At 38.8% G+C, this 17,860-nt stretch overlaps 1 protein-coding gene across 1 annotated transcript in view; it reads left to right on the top strand.

The window, feature by feature from the left end:
• Positions 1 to 15,932, top strand: part of PIAS1 (protein inhibitor of activated STAT 1) — a gene marked incomplete at its 5' end in the record, with an annotated part of 62,633 nt that extends 46,701 nt beyond the window's left edge. The window contains 8 exon segments of the mRNA XM_082005022.1: positions 1,066 to 1,171; positions 2,679 to 2,752; positions 8,096 to 8,256; positions 10,074 to 10,204; positions 10,519 to 10,696; positions 11,919 to 12,061; positions 12,285 to 12,322; positions 13,832 to 15,932. Coding sequence (XP_081861148.1) covers positions 1,066 to 1,171; positions 2,679 to 2,752; positions 8,096 to 8,256; positions 10,074 to 10,204; positions 10,519 to 10,696; positions 11,919 to 12,061; positions 12,285 to 12,322; positions 13,832 to 14,128 — 1,128 coding nt within the window. The 3' untranslated portion in view covers positions 14,129 to 15,932.
• Between the last annotated feature and the right edge of the window lie 1,928 nt (positions 15,933 to 17,860).

Raw genomic sequence — 17,860 nt, 5'->3', positions numbered from 1 at the left:
TTTACCAAGACAGTTATTACCTTCTGTTGTTAGTAGTTTACAAGAAAAATGAGAGCTTCAGGAATCTCAAACTGTGGTTTGAAATCAGCTAGCGATGCCAGAAGGAGCCGTTCCTCCTGCCACTCCTGCTCTGTCCCTCTAGGGAAGGCTTACCCTGCTCACAGGGGAGCTGGCAGGGTAGGTGTTCGGTCGGCATCTGACCTGCTTGTGTGCCAAATTATCTTCTGTAGTGGCAGAAGTGAGCATCCCTGGCTTTTTGCTGACACTTTTGCTGTCACATAAGTAACATTTGCATGGTCTGTTCTGTGGAGACCGGTGCAGGGAAATGACCCAACCTCTTCCAGAAGGGAAGGACAGACAGTTGGGAGCGGTGCCTTCTTGCCCATTCCGCCTAGATTCACTAGAGTACATCTTGGTCCCGCTGAACTCTTGAACTCTTTAACTGCCACCTTTTAAGCTTTGGCAGTGAAGTAGCGTTATCACTTCATAGACAGCAAGTGAAGGAAGGTAAGAAAAAGAAAGTTGAACAGTTCTTCCAGAGTAAGAAATACCGCAGGTGATGTATCTCTTTATGTATTGCTTTTGAAGCGGCATCACTGCTGATTTTCCTATTTTGAAAACAAAATAAGCTTTTATTAAAAAAAAAAAAAAGTTTTGATCATATTTGACCTGACAGCTTCCCTTAAATGTATTGACACAACTGTAGTACCTAACATTGATGTAAAATTGCCTTTCTGAAATGGGCTGTAGACTGCATGCCCCGAGTTAGATGTAAAACTCCAGAAGTGTCCTAAATGCTGTTTTAATAGCTCGTTTTGCAGCTAAATCTAATCTCAGTGAAGCGTGAAGTCACTTTTGTTGCACCTCTAAAGCTCCAGCCCTGTGAGTTTTCTGAAGCACGATGGGTTTTCTCTAGTCTGAAAGCTTTGCCATCTAAACTCTTGTAACTGCTTTAGAAACACAGTGCCCTGTAATCACATAAAGAATTGCTTAAGCATTGTATAACATACAAGCTATCTTTTGATTAAAACAGTTTTTACTTTGATCTTTTGTTGTGTTTTCTAGAACTATTCCATGGCAGTCTATCTTGTAAAGCAGCTGTCCTCTACGGTGTTACTGCAGAGGTTGCGAGCAAAAGGAATACGGAACCCTGATCATTCTAGAGCACTAAGTATGTCTGATGTACTACTTGTTTAAAAAGGAAAAATAGCTTTTGTAAGAGGAGATTTGAAATAGGACTGTACTAACCGAGGTTTGGACTTCCTACAATTCTCTGGGTTTTGAGAATCTGATAGTGGTGTTCTTTGTATTCAGTTCCAATTCAAAGACTCAGAGGCCTTTGTTTGTACTAGGAGCCAGTCCAGGAACCCTGTTGACACTGTGAAGGGAAAAATGCAAGAGAATCTCTTTCAGTTCAGCCATACTGGCTTTGTTTCTTCAGAATAGAACAACTGTATTTATATACTTAACTGGTAATTCAGTACCTCAAGCAAGCTGAACTAAGTGCCTGATGCTGAACCTTGATGCTGACATGCTGGAGGAAAGTCTCCATCAACACGGTTTTTTATTCTTTTGGCACGGTATTGTGGAGTGAGCTCCTGGAGAGAGAGTGTCTACTCCTCCCAGCCCCCTTCCGAATTTAAGTGTGAGGTTTTCTGCTTTATTCTTTTCTCTGACAAGTAGATGTTGGTATAAGTTTGTGTAATAAAAATGCAAGCAAAACCTGCTGCATGTTTCTTTTTCAGGGAGCGGGTGAAAATACCAACACCTGACAGCTGTTGGTCATACTCTTTAATGCTCAGATAACATGTGTTGTACGCAGCACAGGACCTTCTCCAAAGGGAAGAAATTAGTCCACCAGTAAATGCTACAAAGCCAGTGGTATATAGTGCTGGGCATTAGCTTGTGCTAATGCAGTGTGGTGATTTAAATGCACAAAAATCTAGAGAGTTTCCAGGTGGCTTACTGCTCTTTGTATACAAGGTGAGAATGAGGGTGTGTAGGTATGGTTCATAGAGCAGGAAGAACATGGAACTGGCTTGTTCCTTTAACCAATGACTGCTTATGAACGGTCCTTGTAAGTAAAAGAAGAGGATGGGTAGAGATGAAAGACTTCTCTAGCGCTGATATTTCACTGCAGCTATTTAAGCCCCGAATTTTGTCAGAGTACTTTTGATTTCATATTTCTCAATTTGCTTTTCAATTTTAAATCACAGGATTGCTTGATGAGTATTTCGGAGGTTTACAGTGGTGCTTGTCCATGTGTCCTCTTGGTTTTTTTTTGTTGTTTTTTTTTTAATGTGCTTGAAGTTACCAGTCAAGTCAATGTGGCTCATCTTGTTGGTAGATTTTAAATAACTTTCAAGTACAAAGTTGCATGTATATGAAAAGAATCATCTCTGTATAAATAGATTTTCTAGGGATCTTGGTTTAATATGAGTTTTTCCTGCTTTTCTCATTCTTAAATCTTGTCATTTATGGTCTTTCTAGAGAGTAAAGACTGCTTACATTACATGTTCATTGTGTGAGTCTGAAACAATAGTTACTGCTGCTTCCTTCCAGTAGATATGGCAAACTGAAAGTTTAGTACACAGTTTCAGACTTGTTTTATTTCTCTATCATCCCATTTGTGTGTTAAATCAGCTGTAAAATAAACCTTTTTTTCTTTCAAAAAACAGTTAAAGAGAAGCTGACTGCCGATCCAGACAGTGAAATAGCAACAACAAGCTTAAGAGTTTCTCTTCTTTGTCCAGTAAGTTTTTTTTGGTTTTTTTTGTTTTTTTTTTTAATTCCCTCAAAACTGATTCTGATCAAAATGTGGCTGTTCTGGGACATGTATTTGGTATAGGTTAGCTTGTGTTCACCTGTGTGTTAACTTTGTGGGGATAGGATCCAGTGCTGAAGTTAGCCATCACTGTGCTTAAGCATGTGATATACCCCTGAGAAAACAAGCATTCCATTAACTTGAAAACGCTCTTCAAAATTATACCTAAGCATACATTTAAATCTGTCACTAGATCACCTGAGTGGGCGGTTTGGGTCCTTGATTGTGATACAACCACCGTCAGTGGTAAGGTGGGTGAATCTGACTATTAAAAATAGCTCTTCAGCCAGTGTCTGCAGCCAAAGAATTGAATGTCTTTTAACTGAAATTGATTATATGCATGTGTGCACTTTGAGTATTTAATAATCTTAGATTAAAAATGAAGCAGTGTTCTAGAGGTGGTTCAAATAGAATTTGTTCCAAATTTGAAGTGGGAGAATGGAGTTCCAGTGAATGTGGAAGTGGCAGAGACATGCTGTATCTTGGCCTATTGGTTTTTAACCACTTTGTTGCAGGGATAAGCAGTGGTTTATACCTGGGTTTTTGTTATCATTGGCTGAACTGCACAGTAGTAATATTGTGTGCACTTTATCTTTGTGACTCAGTGCTGTTGTTTCAAGTACTGTGCACCTTCAGAATACTTCCTGTCTGTATCGATTGACACATTATCTTTATTGCAGTATAACTTCTTAACTTCTTTTCAAGATTAAGGGTACATCTCTTTCCTGGTTTGGTTCAGTCTGCTCAAGCTTGACATAGAATTTTCAGTTTTGAAATCTGACTAAGAAAACTGACTTACTTTATTCTTGCAAAATTGAAGCTTATTCCGTATCTTCTTAAATTCTACCAATGTAAAGATAGACTTCTAGATATATAAGCTTTGCTTCATAAAAAGCACAATTGTCATTGTGGTTCCTTTTTATATATGTATTAGATAATTGTAAATCTTTTAAATGCGGTATTATCATGATCGTCAATCTTAAGGCTTTCTCCATATCAGTGTTGATGCTAACTAAATAATAACGCATTTATAAGGAAGATAAAACTCATCTGTAACAAAGACACGGGGATTGCATTTACAAAATAAAATTGCTCTGTAAACGTAGAACCTCATAACCTATAATCTTACAAACCTATGAACTTACATGTCACATCGAAACTGCTGCAGATATGGAATGCAGAAGTATTTCAGATCCACACCTGGCAGCTTATTTTGCTGAGTTGTTACAGTTGAATATTTGTTGTGCTGTTAGTACTTTGTTATTCTGGAAAGCACAATGATAGTCCAGTTGGGTTTTTTTGTCATTCTTTAGGCACGGTATTCTTACCACTTAAATACAGACAAAAATAATAATCCGTTAGTAGGAATTGAATGGCTGTAAGAGTTTAGAAATGCCTATGCAGTAATTCATTATCTTAAATTAATCTTCATGCATCTTCTGCAATTACAGATTTTTACTTCAGTCATACTTGATTTGTCAAAACTGCCACTTCAGGCAGTTACGCTGCTTTATAGATCATTCCATGGGAGTTTTCCAACACACTTCTGTTTGTCCTGATTGCCTCCACTACTGATAAAAGTTCTTCTGCAGTGCTTGTAGATGCATTTTTTTTTTTCTTGATGACTGCGATTCAGATGAGTTAGTATTAGAGGAGAATAGCCTCTACAGTATTGCTTTTAGGACTGCAAGTTTGCTAATACCTAAAGATGTCAAATTCTGTTTTGCTTTCTCATAGTTCTGCCAGGGTTAAAAACAAAACAACAATTGGACATTAGCATGCAGCTCTTCAGAAGTCCTACCTTTGTCCATATTTCCTCTTTAAAATTTACTATTTTTCTGATAGGCATACAAAGCAAAGACTATAGCAGATTATTTTGAGCATATTTGTTTCTATTGCATTTTAATGATGTCTACAAAACATAGGTACTTAACTTCTTTGCGAGTATGTTCCTCATTCAGTGCTGATTTCACTGTAGCTCTTGGAATAATCCATCATTGCAAAAGCTTGTTGGGACAGAGACTGCACCTTTCAACCTGTCCTGTGAATAGAAAAGTTATTAGCATGATTCAGACTGTCCTTGGGTCTGAATGTAATTTTATTACAGCCTCCATATTTTTACTTGCTAATTTGTAAACATTTGGCTCAGGGAGAATTTATTTGTAAATATTTTGTGCTTTTCTAATGCTTGAGTGGACAGCGTATGCTTTCAAAGTACACATTGAAAATGCTGATTTGGTGTCCCAACAGCAGAACCAAAAATTAAAGAATGATGTATCTTTAGCTCTGCTAATGTAAGGGTGCTGTTCTCCCATCTCATTTGTTACGGGTGTGATTCTCTCGTGTGTCTACCTCAATAAAATAAATGGAATTGCATATCTGGATGGGGTTGGCAGGTTTAGACTTTATAACCTTTATTTTGCCCTGGAAAAAAGTGCAGAGCGAGGCTGCTTCCTCTGAATTTGTTTTGGATTGCTGCTGAGCTTTTTTTAGCACAGAGGCCTGCTCTCCCTCCGAGACTGTGGAGTACAGAGAAAAAGCTGTCCTTAACTATTGGCTGAATCTGTCCAAGATACAGCAGGCAAATGGGCTGGACTGAGCCTGTATTTCAGGAAGACACTTGAATTCATGTTCTTTTTTTCCCTTGAAATAAAAACAAATAAATCCTCAGGCTCTGCAGCCGGACCAAATATGTAACTGAACAAAAATTCAAAATATCGCATTTTACTGTAGATTTTGCAGCTTTGTTTACAAATCCTTAACTCTTGTTTTGGTTGTATTTTCTATCACAAAAAGATAGCAGTGTTTTGTACGCTTGTAAAAGAAATTAATGCAGTGTTTTTTTGGCTGCCGACAAGCAGGAATCAAAACAGTAACAGTGCTGGGAAACACAGTTTCTCAGAAGTTGGGATGCATCCCTGCTTTTATGACCTTCTCCTTTGTCAGTTCTGACACAGCTTGGCCAGTATGGCCGAGCTGATCCAAGATGTTCAATGCCAAAAATGGGAAAGGAGACATCAACTTATTAACACTGAGTGCGCTGGTTCTATCTGCATGCGTATGGCTGTGGTTAAATTTGACTGCTGCTTAGAAGTTAGAGGCCAGTTTTTATGCCAAAAGATTGTGAAAATGTTTCTGGTTTAAATATGCTTTTTTTTTACTCAGGAGGTGGGTATTTATGGTCTTCCGGCAGCACGTGTCTTTGACCTTCCTTATTTTTATTTTGCATCACACAGAAGGTTTTATCTGTGGTACCCTTACTCTTGATCCTTGCTGAGCTAGGAGACTCTTATTGTGCCCAAAAGACAGATGAGCCATTGACCTGCCATCTGGGAGATAAGAATTCATAACACATGGATCAGGGGGCCTTGCTTTGTTGGGGGTTGATTATGTGATAGAAATAATGTGCTTGGTCATGGATTTGGGGGGAGGGGGTGCCAAACACATGGCATATACAGCACCTCCTGCAGTCCAAGCTCTCCGCCACCATTACTGCGGGCTCCCCTGGGGGTTCTCTGCTCCCCTCCCATCTGGTGGTGAGTTTTGTGACAGTGACTGAGAGCCAGAGGGAAGAAAAACAAGCAAGATCCTACAGTCTAGCTGAATTTGCTGGGAGTGGGGCACAGGGATTTCAGCTTACGGGGGATGCAAAAAAAAAAAAAAAATCCCACAAAAAAACCCCAAGCATCATGGAGGAAGTAGTGGCTTGTGAGTAGAGCCTTTGTTCTTGATAGTGTTTTTAGTTTTCTGATACTCTGAGATTGAGTGCCATCCTGTGGCACTCATCTTGTATTGCTCAGAATCAGTATGCATGACCACGATGCTTGCTTAAGCCGTACTAAAAACAGTTCCTCCTACTATGCACTGGTAGAATTGGCTGAAGGTTTTCAAATGAAGTCATTGTGTATATTTTAGTCAAATATATGTATCTTCAAAATGCTCAGTGTAAGTTGTTCTTAATAAATAATTGGTTTGTTGTTTTTTAATGTGGGAATAGTCTAAACAAGACTTGGAGAGATTCCTGCTTTTTACCTTTAGTGTGGTCAGTTAAAGCCCCTCCTAAACTGCAGTGTAAGCATTTTGCCAGAAAAAACCTGCTTGGTTTTTTTTGAGGAGAGAAAATTTTTTTATTTCAGATTAATACGAAATGCCTTTCACTGTCAAATCAATTTTGCATTCAATGCAATCCTATGATAATGTTGTGTGGTCTGGGTTAGTGTTGATCTATCTATCCAAGTCAAGATATTGCTGTTCCACTATTTAGCCTAAATGCCTTCTGTGTGTAGCACTCTTGTGTTATCTGCTCCACTGAAGCACTCAGCTGTGCTTTGTGTATTAAACTTGTGGGAACTTTGCACTAGCCTGCGAGACCTTGCTGTCCTAGCCTTTCTGCAAACTTGAAGGAAAGGATGGTCCCCATCTGAAAGTGTGCTTTAGAACTCATTTTCTCCTGTCTCATCTTCCATTAACATTTGCAGGCTCTTGAAAAGATGTGATGGTATTACAGGGGGTAGTCAGCTATTTGTATTTTACGTGAGAAAAAGGTGGTGACATTCCAGGTTAGCTCACAACTGTATTCATAGTGTAGTTATATGTGTGTGTGTGTGTATATACACACAGCAGGAGTAGAATAAAATAGTTTCTTAATAGTTAACACGTGTGACTTAGTTTGTGCGTGGTCACTTTCTGACAGTTCTTTGAAGAAATAAGTGAAAATTGTGGAATTAAAGAAACATGTCAGGAAATCAGCTGTAATCCTGCAACCGCATTTCTGTATGCTTGCTTCTGTGACTGTGAAGTTGAGCAAGTAGTTCTAGTAGTGCCCTGATGACTGAAATGTGGACAGCAGTTTGAATACACAGTTTAACTGTGAGTGAATAGGAGAAGACTGACCCACGTTTATCAACTTTTTAAATCCTAAGGCAGGAGAAAAATTACTTTTCATGTTTCCTCCAGGACACTGGTATGTTACAGGTGGACTCTGTATCATGTTACAGGAATATGAAAGGGTGTAGCCTTCAGTTTCCTTGATCAAATGTAGTTAAAAATGTGATTTTTTTTTTTTAAGTAACTCTTTTCTCTAATCAAACCTACACATGACAGAGGAGAGAACAATGTATGTGGCATGTATCTTAATCAAGACTCGGATTAGTGACAGTTCTTTCTGGGGTAAAACTCAACCTGTCTTTGTTTCTTTTCAGACAGAAAAGCCCTGTTTGTTAATTGGCTACCAAGATGATGTAATCTTGTTTTATTTTTTTTCTCTTAAAGCTGGGTAAAATGCGGCTAACTATACCATGTAGGGCCCTGACTTGTTCACACCTGCAGTGTTTTGATGCCACTCTGTATATTCAAATGAATGAAAAGAAACCAACTTGGGTTTGTCCTGTCTGCGACAAGAAGGCTCCCTATGAACATCTCATTATTGATGGGTAAGTAAAACTTGAATCAAAGTGCAGGATGTACCTTACACTCTCGGCTTACTGTTCTCGTGCTGCACAGAATCCAGTGCTCTGAAATCTTGGTTATCTGGCTGTGGCCTGTTTTATGTTACTGTGTCCTTTTATTTCCCTGGTAAAGTGAAGAATTACTAACCAGGTGCCTCTTCATCCAGTGTTCTGGAAGAATCATGGTCAAAATCAAACTGTTAAAGTTAATAATAATGAAAGGTATTCCTTCCAATCCTAGCTAAATTTTTGAGGTATCCCGCATCAAATGGTTGGGTGTTTTGTTGTTTTTGTTTTTTTTTTTCCTCCAGTATTCCATAGTGCCAGATCCATAGGTGAAAACAGCACATGTTGTCTTTTCTTTTAATGGAGCAACTGTATGAATCTGGCATCATTGACAGCAGACATTTGTGTTAGATCAAATAAATACTGCCACCCCCCAAATGCATGTACAATTCCATGTACAGTTTCACACTTGGGGAGTTGCTATATATAGAAAGTGACACAGAGATTGATGCCCTGGTACTGCCTACCTGCAGAACATTAAAAAAACCCAGTCTAGCATTGGTCTCCATGAAGAAATGCCAAGTATGTATTCCTGGGTTTGCATTTTAATTCCTTAGATAGGAGCCTTCTTTCAAGTAGGATAAAGGAAGAGAACAAGTAGAGTCTTCTGAGAACAGGCTCAGAATGTTTTACTCAAAAACCCCCACCAACCATGCAAGCAAAAAACCTACCAAAACAAGCAACCAAAACCCCAAAAAGCAACAACAACCCCCCCTGAAACAAACAGAACCCCAGAAAACCACCTCACAGTGATTGGGTTGTCTTTAGTGAGTGTGTGCTTTGTTTTGGTGACCTGCCAGGGAAGCATAAGATTACTTGGGATCCCCTTTAAGGCCTTGCAGAAAGCTCTTTGAAGAGACACTCCGGGGTCACACAGGCTGCTTTAGATTCATGGACCCTGAGGTTTACAGGTCCTCTGCTTTGGATCAAAGAACTGTGGGGTTCCTTGTTCTAGGTTTCAGCCTAAAATAGTAAAGACTAAGAGTAGTAATAATTAAAACAATGTGTTTTCCTTATTTCTTCTCATGTTGCCAGGTGGGGATGTTGGAGACTAGGTGATGTAATTGTAGCATCCCAGGGAGAACGTTATTTCTAGAAAATGTTTCAAGCTGGGAAGGAGTGAACTTTCTCACTAATTAAAGCAAAGCTCTTTCCTGCGCAGAACCACATAAATAGTCTTGGTCAAAAGCTGGAATTCCCACTGGGAGTGATGTTGTGCCAGGATCCTAAAAGCTTTAGGGATACAGTAGGAGAAGAGGCTGCAAGTTTAGATTCCCATGCTCAGATTTTTTTAATGAAGTTTTAATTTAAAAAGAAAAAACGAGTTTCAGGAAATAGTAGTCTTTAGACACTCAGCTATGTGGACTGCTTTAAGATAGGAGTTTCCTCAGTTAAATACTGTCAAAGATAAATATGGGTAAGAAAGATTTTTTTTTTTTTTTTTAACATTAGTTCACATTCTTCCTTCATTTTGGGAAATGGAGAGTTCTGTGTCATGAGCTCTGCAGGATTCCACTCCTGTAGTTCTTTTAAGTGAATGTGCAGATTTTTATATTAGATAATGTTTTCAGTCACTCCTTTTTATCAAGGAAGATGATGAGAGAAGGGTATAACAATGAAAGCTTTTGATTCTTTTCAAACACGACTTCAAACTTACACTGATTAATGAAGATATTTTAGAAAAAAATGAGTTAAGTTCTTTTTGAGGACTGATATTAAATGTTTTTGATTGACAGGTTGTTCATGGAAATCCTGAAGTATTGTACAGACTGTGATGAAATTCAGTTTAAGGAGGATGGATCATGGGCTCCTATGAGATCAAAGAAGGAGGTGCAGGAAGTAACTGCATCTTACAACGGAGTTGATGGTAAGTCGTGTTTTGGGATGTATGGACCGAATGTCATACTGGTGAAATGTTAAGTATTGGTGTTCCTTTCACTTCTCAAGATGCACATTTTTGCATGTATGTTTGTAGCTTTTAATGATCATTTGTGAGGAAGATTACTTCAGTAATACCTGTTTGGGGCTGATGGTACTTTTATTATCAACATTATGTAATTTTGTTGTCTTTTGTTCAAAGTTATAAGCTTTATTTATGAAGGCATATAATAAGCTGTGATGTTATGATGATTGTAGTGTTGTTGTAAGCTACAGCTTATAATGTTGACTTACTTTGTATAGGATGCATAAGCTCTTCCTTGGAACATCAGGTGTCTTCTCACCAACAGTCAAATAAAAATAAGAAAGTAGAAGTGATTGATTTAACCATTGATAGCTCATCAGATGAAGAGGAGGAAGAACCATCTGCAAAGAGAAGCTGTCCTTCCATATCTCCAGCATCACCGTTAAATAATAAGGGGTGAGAATAAAATATGCAGGCCAATGCAGAGAGAATATACTCACAATGGAGAGTAGTAACAAATTTCAAAAGACATTGTATCTGGAAAGTTCTGTATTTGGATTATATCCTGATTTAGTAGCTTGTAGCAAATGGATTTGGTCTCAGGTCACAAGGCCTCAAAAGACTGGAATAATAACTTTGCGTTAAGTGTGTAACACGATACAGTTTTTTTAAATTGTATTTATACTCGTATTTGTGAAAATGAGTATAAAATGGTACAAAAGGTTGTGGCTTAGAAGAATGTTTTTTGCAGATTTGGAATTGTTTTTCTTCCATAGGGAAATAAGAAAGCAGCAACATACGGAGAGAGCGAGCAGTGAGAAACATGGGTGTGGTATGGGAGTGTGTGGGTTTTGCCAGTGATTACTACCAGTAGCCTTGTAATAAAGAATGCCAGAATAACCTGATTACACCTAAGTAGCCAAGCTGCTAATAGCACCCTGTTTACATAAACATGTAGGGATGAAAACTGAGGCTAAACCGAAGGGATCCTGTTGTTGAACTGATTACTACACCAGTAATGTAAATGACTCAGTGATCACGTAAAACTCTTCAAAACCTTTTTGGCTGTCTTCCATTGCTAATTACCTTGTAGAGCATATCTGTTGTGCTGTTAGGCAGATTTGTACCTTTTTGGGGGGTTCAGTATACCTTTAGGATATTTTTGTCCTGGCTTAGGAGTATTTGTAACGTATTTATAGCAGAGATCCCAATACCATTTATAGTGAGAGTCATCAGCTTCCGCTGTTTGAGACTGAGCTTTCCTTTCCTTTTAATTTTGCTAGACTTCAACTGCTTGGGTCTGAATTATATAATATTATAATAATCAGCTGAATTAACTTTTCTGATAAAATGTCACTGTGAGAAGAAATATTGGGGAACATGTGATGCTCCTGTTTTTTCCCCTCCCTCCCCCCCCACCCCTTTCCAGCCCCTCCAAGACTCATTGAGGTGCTGTAGCATCTTGGTGCTTTCTAGTGAAGCTTTGAAGTTTAGTAGGGGAGCTGTTGTTGCACACCTGTCCCAATGTTCATAATGTGTACTGAGAGGTTGACTTTGTGTTAAATTTGAAAATAGGCATACCCTGCATGGGACAGCAGTAGAAATCTTCAAATGCTGTTCTTACAGCTTTAAAGCCAAGAGTATATTTGCGCTTGTAACAAGCCTTTGTTTCTTCCAGCATTTTAAATTTACCACATCAAGCATCTCCTGTGTCAAGAACACCAAGCCTTCCTGCTGTTGACACCAGCTACATCAATACATCACTTATCCAAGACTACAGGCATCCATTCCATATGACACCTATGCCTTATGACTTGCAAGGTGAGAAGTACAGCTCTCCAAGCAATAATAACTATTCTAAAAGGATTTAAAAGGTTATTATCTTAAGGTTTTAAAGGGTTGATGTTTTGCAAACTCCGGTAGTGAAAAGAATCTGAAGTGTCATCAGTATTATGCTGGTTTTATTTCAAAATAAATGGTGGAAATATAGGGAGGTGCTTTTTTGTTTTGAGAAGCTTATTTTTTTTTCTTTGGCTCTTTACAGGTTTAGATTTCTTCCCTTTCCTGTCAGGAGACAATCAGGTAAGTCAAGGAAAATCAAGTCATTTGGCAGATACTCTTTTCTGAGAAGCAGTTGCTGGCATGGATGTATAGGCAAGGAAGGAGCAGATGTATGATGTAGGTGTAAATGCAGGCAGGCTGCAGCTTTATTTTATACACATAGAAGCTGTGACCAAACATAAGCATTGTCTAAACACCGGTGTAGGATGAGGCATAACAGAAGATAAACATTTCCATTTCCAAGGGTTAGGCTCAGTCACCCACTATTGTATTGTGGAATGACCCTTGGCCATGGAGGAAGGTCTGCCAGCCACCTCCTTAGTTTTTCAGACCTGAGGTCTGACTTTGGCCATCTGACAGTGCTGGGCCCTGTCACTGGGCCCCTTGGCAGTCCTCTGCACAATTCGGAGAGTCAGGGGCAGCTCTCTGTTTTTTTTGCCTCAGGCAGTATGCCTGTTCATACCATGTTTGCCACCTTTCTGTATGTGCTTACTGAAATGGGCTATATTGGTGCTGGCATCTCCAGTTTTGGCAGCTAAGCAGGTCATTCTCAAAAAGAGTCTGGATTGGCAAGTCCTCCCACTTGATCACTTTTCCTCCTGTGCCTCCTGGAAAAGAGGGCTGGGGTGACTCACCTGCCCTTTGTCCCTTCATGTCTGTGCTGCAATCTCAAGTAGGAGAATTGCACTAAATGTAGAGGGATACTTTCATATCATTGTTCAGACCAGAGCCTGCACTGTAGAATTTGGATCCAGAAAAGCTTTCTTGATACTCGGTAAATCACAGATACGAGAATTCTTCTGAAACAAGAAGTGCAGAAGTCTGATGCTACACTGATACGGCATAATTATACCAGCACATAAATGTCGGGGAACAAGCCTGACCAGCCTGCATATATGTTTCATCGTAGTGGAAAGAAACATTGTGAGCAAAATTACCCTACAGAGAGATTGTATTTAAAATCTGATTTTTGATAGCTAAAGTTCATGCTTTTCAGGGGCTGCCCAGCAGAGAGTATAACTTGGGACAGCCCTAGCTGCCATCTGATGGGACTAAGCGTGCTATTTCTAAATGCATTTTTCACAGAAGTATGCTTTTCTCTACTAGCAGTGATTAGCACAGTTTCACCAGCTGTGGTTGGTCTGTGACTTTTGAGCGGAGGAGAGGGATGGCAAAATGTTTCTTTGAATTTTGGGAAATTTTTTCACCAAGGAATTTTTTTGAAGAGATAGAGTGCTGCTGCTTACCATTTCTTACTGTTCTGGGTGTCCTGCGATACTGTTACCTTTCTAGTGTTTCGTCTTACTAATACCAGTATTTCCAATTCCTTTTGGCTTCAGAAATCAGGGGCTGCAGAGGTAAAAGTTCACTGCATCGGTCCACTTACCTTACAGAAAGGTTGAGTAGAGGAGCTGGTGTGAAATCCAGAAGCTGTCAGAGCTTTAGCTTACAAATACTTTCTTTTGTGCTGGTCTGAATCAAAACTATAGTGTCTGAAATGTAACTTGAAAATGTTGTTTTTCCCCCCAGCATTACAACACATCCCTTCTTGCTGCTGCAGCTGCGGCAGTTTCCGCATCAGATGATCAAGAACTCTTACACTCTCGTTTTTTCCCATACACTTCATCTCAGATGTTTCTCGATCAGCTAAATGCAGGAGGAAGCAGTTCTCTGCCAGCCACAAATGGTAGCAATAGTGGCAGTAACAGCAGTCTTGTTTCCTCCAACAGCCTGCGAGAGAATCATGGTCATCCAGTTGCAAGTAGGAGCAGCACGGACACGGCGTCTATCTTTGGTATCATACCAGACATTATTTCATTGGACTGATTTTTGGAGTAAATGAACTCATCAGAGGAAATCTTTGTGCTTGGTTTTACTTTATGTTAGAAACATAGACAAGTTTTTTTCCTTTTTTAGGGAAAAAAAGTTATGTGTACAGAGAACAAAAGTATATTTTCAGTTTTACTTTTGTATATAAACCTAAGATGGCCTCACTGGTAAAAATAAGAAAAAAAAAACACAAAACAAAAAAAAAAAAATTAACAAAAACAAGGCGCTTCATTTTTCTGGATGTTGAAGATTTTACACCCGCACATTTGTCATGTGAGTTACTTTTTTTCCCCATAGTTTGGACACAAACGGCATTATTTCCTTCACAGTAACATAAGCAGGAAAGGAGCTGAACTTTTAAAGTTCAACCTTGTGAGAGGGTTTTTTCTCCTCTTGGAGACATTTACCTTTGGTGGAATCTAATTCCCTCATCCCATATTTAGTGCAGATTTTATTATGCTTAAAGCGGAATACACCCTCCCAAACTGTTCCACAGCATCCCCTCTGTTTGCAGGACTTAGCCTTTCAGGAGTGGGTTTGGTTTTTTGGGATTTGTCATTTCTGGTTCTACGTGACCCTCTATTCAGATGATTTTTTTTTTTAATTGCATGCTTTAATCAAGCATGTTGCAAGCTCATTAGTGCACCAATTATTCTTGACGGCCAGACTCAATAAAATCTCAGGCTGAGGATTTACTTGGCTGTGCTTATGTGGGACAAGACGGCGAATTTTTCTGGAATCTAGCCCCAAATAAAAGCATTGACACATTGGACTGTAGGATTTTATTTCTAAGAACTTACTATGAAATCCTTTTAAAATAATGTAAGATCCTAATCAGCAAAATATTAAGCATGTATCAGTTTTAAATTTGTGGAACTGCTTGTGCTTTCAAGGTAGCCATGTGTGTATAAATGGCCTACGGAATTGAGGCCTATCTTACTCTGTCCAGAGAAACCACCTTTTAGCTGCAGTAGATCAAACTTCTGCTTAAAAGTGAACTCGTCAACAAAAGGAAGAAAATACAAATACACTATTGCATGGTTTGAGCAGCTGATAATGGTCTTGGTACACTGTCTTCTGCGTTCACATTCATCAAAATTAATATTAAATGTTCAATGTGAGTCTCTTAAACCAAAAACCAACCCCATAAAAAAGCCCCACCCCTGTAGCGCATGTACTCAAGCATATTGCTACCTATTGAAGTCTGTTAGGGTAGTGGGTTTCAAAATTCAGTTTTCTCTTTTTGGCCTTGTAATTATTTCGATTTCCATGATTTTTCAGTACGCTTATGTTGGACTTTGAGCCATACTCCTGGTTTCTTTTCTCTCTCTCTCTTTTTTTTTTTTTTTTTGAAGTTGTGCGTGACATAGGAGAATCTTTTTTTAGAACTGGTGGGTCATTTGGGCTGATCCGTTCTTATTAAAGAGTGGAATTTGTAAATAGCCGGAATGCAGTTTTTCATGAGATTCTTTAAAGTAAGAGAAGGGGGAGGAAAGGAGGTGATTCTCTTGTGTCCCAAAGTCCATGTCAGAGAGAGTAAGTATTTCCTCTGATGTGAAAAATATTTTTATAACTGGTAGAAAGTGCAGGTAACAAGTTTATCAGGAAGAGAGAGTAAGGAATACTAAAATTAGCAGATTCTTGTCTGAATTTTTAATGTCCAAAACTGTTGATTGCAGCTAGTTGCTTTGAGCATTGACAAGGGCCACCTTTTGCCTATGAAGTTGTCTCAAAATCTTGCATTGATTAAAAAAGAAAAAAAAAGGAAAAAAATAAAAAGGAAAAAAATAAAAAAAAAAAATCTTTAATCCAAGTAGCATTAGGTATTGCTGTATGATCAGTCGTATGGTTATTTGAAAGGTTCACATTATGTGGCATCAAAATCGTTTTTAGTGTTTTTACAGCATCCCTCTGCCACTAAATAGTTGACTTGAATTTTGAAAACAAATGTTTGTGTTTATATGTATATGTGTGTGTATATATGTATTTATAGATCTGTGTGTGTGAGTTAAAAGTGAGTTAAATAGTTTTTCCCATGCATGTGTATTTCATACATATCTGGCTGATATATATATTTCACCATACACCAATTTTATAATTTATTAAATGTCAGTTAAAAAATAAATAAAAGGATAGAAAATGGGAAATACTTATTTTTTAAATTCAGTCTGATTTTGAAGTGATTAAACCTACACTAGAAATATATCTCATACATTTTAGTCATGAATACTAACCTGGTAACTTCAGAGCATACGCTTTGCTATAGTACCATTTGTAAATCTGGCGTATGACTGCCATCAGTGTAACTGGGCGCGAGCGTGTCCCCAGCTTCTGAAACACCCAAGAGAAATTTGGGGGAGCTTGTGGCTGTTTTACCGACGATTGTGGCAATATTTCCATTGACTGTATTGTTAAAGATGACCTGAAGAGCAGCTTATGTCACTTTTGACAATGGTATTAAAATCTTGTTAATTCACATATAAAATTAAATGTGGTGAGTGTGTGGTAACACAGAATCTGGCATCTTTATGCCTCTCTTAGCTTTTGGAAAGTGAGGTCACCTAATGATGTCTTCCTTTTCCTCACAAGTTACCCTGACGGGAAGGAAGGCTGTTCAGTTCACCGTTGTCATTTTTTAACCTCATTGCTCTACAAAGAAGGGACAGAAATGTTCTTAAGTCCTCCTTTGTGGTATTAATTCCATATGCTTTGTGAGTATTCCTGTTTCATGCTAGGTTGTTCTTTATGGTTGATAATTCTCTGTGCCTCTGACCACAGTTAACGTTGCTTGGTAGAAGTCTCAGTCTGAGTTTTCGCCAAGTTCCCTGCAAACGTCGCTGCAAAACTCCATCTCCGTTAGTTTGCTTATTATCAGAGATGCAGTAAAGCAGCCCAGGGCAGCCTGGCTTGCGGTGCTGCTCCATTTGCTGCAGATCACAGAGTTTCTCTCATCCTTAGACTAGTGGTCTCTTGTCCTCACGTTTTTCCACGAGAGCAGTGGGGCGTGCGCGCGGGTGCACGTGCATCTGCGTTACATACAGCGCTGCGTGTGTGCGTACGTATATGCACGGGTACGAGTAGCTGTTCGAATAGCAGGGTGGAAGTGGCCTTGAATCGCTCTTGAGGGCATTACTGGTGCATCCTTTAGAAGAAAAAAAACCACGCGAAACTACAACCTATGCCATGCGTTAAAAACTTTGTAGTACTTCCATCACAATAGACATGACAGCGATTCCTGGCTTGCCTCTTCCTCTCCATGGCGAGGAGCCTTTGAAGGACAGGATGATGGATGGATTTTCATTGGACTCCCTTGGACCTGCCTCCCAGCGCAGAGCTGAGGACTGTGAGGATAACGTTTTGAAAATTAATTCTTCGTTGCAGTTTAACATTTCAGGTTTTTAAGCACATTTTAAATAGAAAGGATTTTGTTTTGTCAGTGTAACTGGTTGAGTGTTGTTTTGGTTGTTTGTTTTTTTTTTTTTCTTCTTAACAGAGCTTAGATTTCTAACAAGGGAAAATTGCTGGTGGTCCCCGAAAGTGCTGCTGTTAATTGTTTTAATTAACAAAGGGAAAATGTATATAAGCAGAATATTAAAATTACCATTAATTCCGTGAATTTAAATCTGTCATTCATTGCCTTAAAACTTTCTCTTAGTTTCCATATGGCATGCCAAACCAGTAAATGGCTTTTAAAAATGTATAGTAGACCAATGTCAGTTTGTATAAAAG

This window comes from Phaethon aethereus (assembly GCF_964289735.1).
Source record: "Phaethon aethereus genome assembly, chromosome: 12".
Classification (NCBI taxonomy): Eukaryota; Metazoa; Chordata; class Aves; order Phaethontiformes; family Phaethontidae; genus Phaethon; species Phaethon aethereus.
This window is presented reverse-complemented; position numbering and strand designations above follow the sequence as displayed.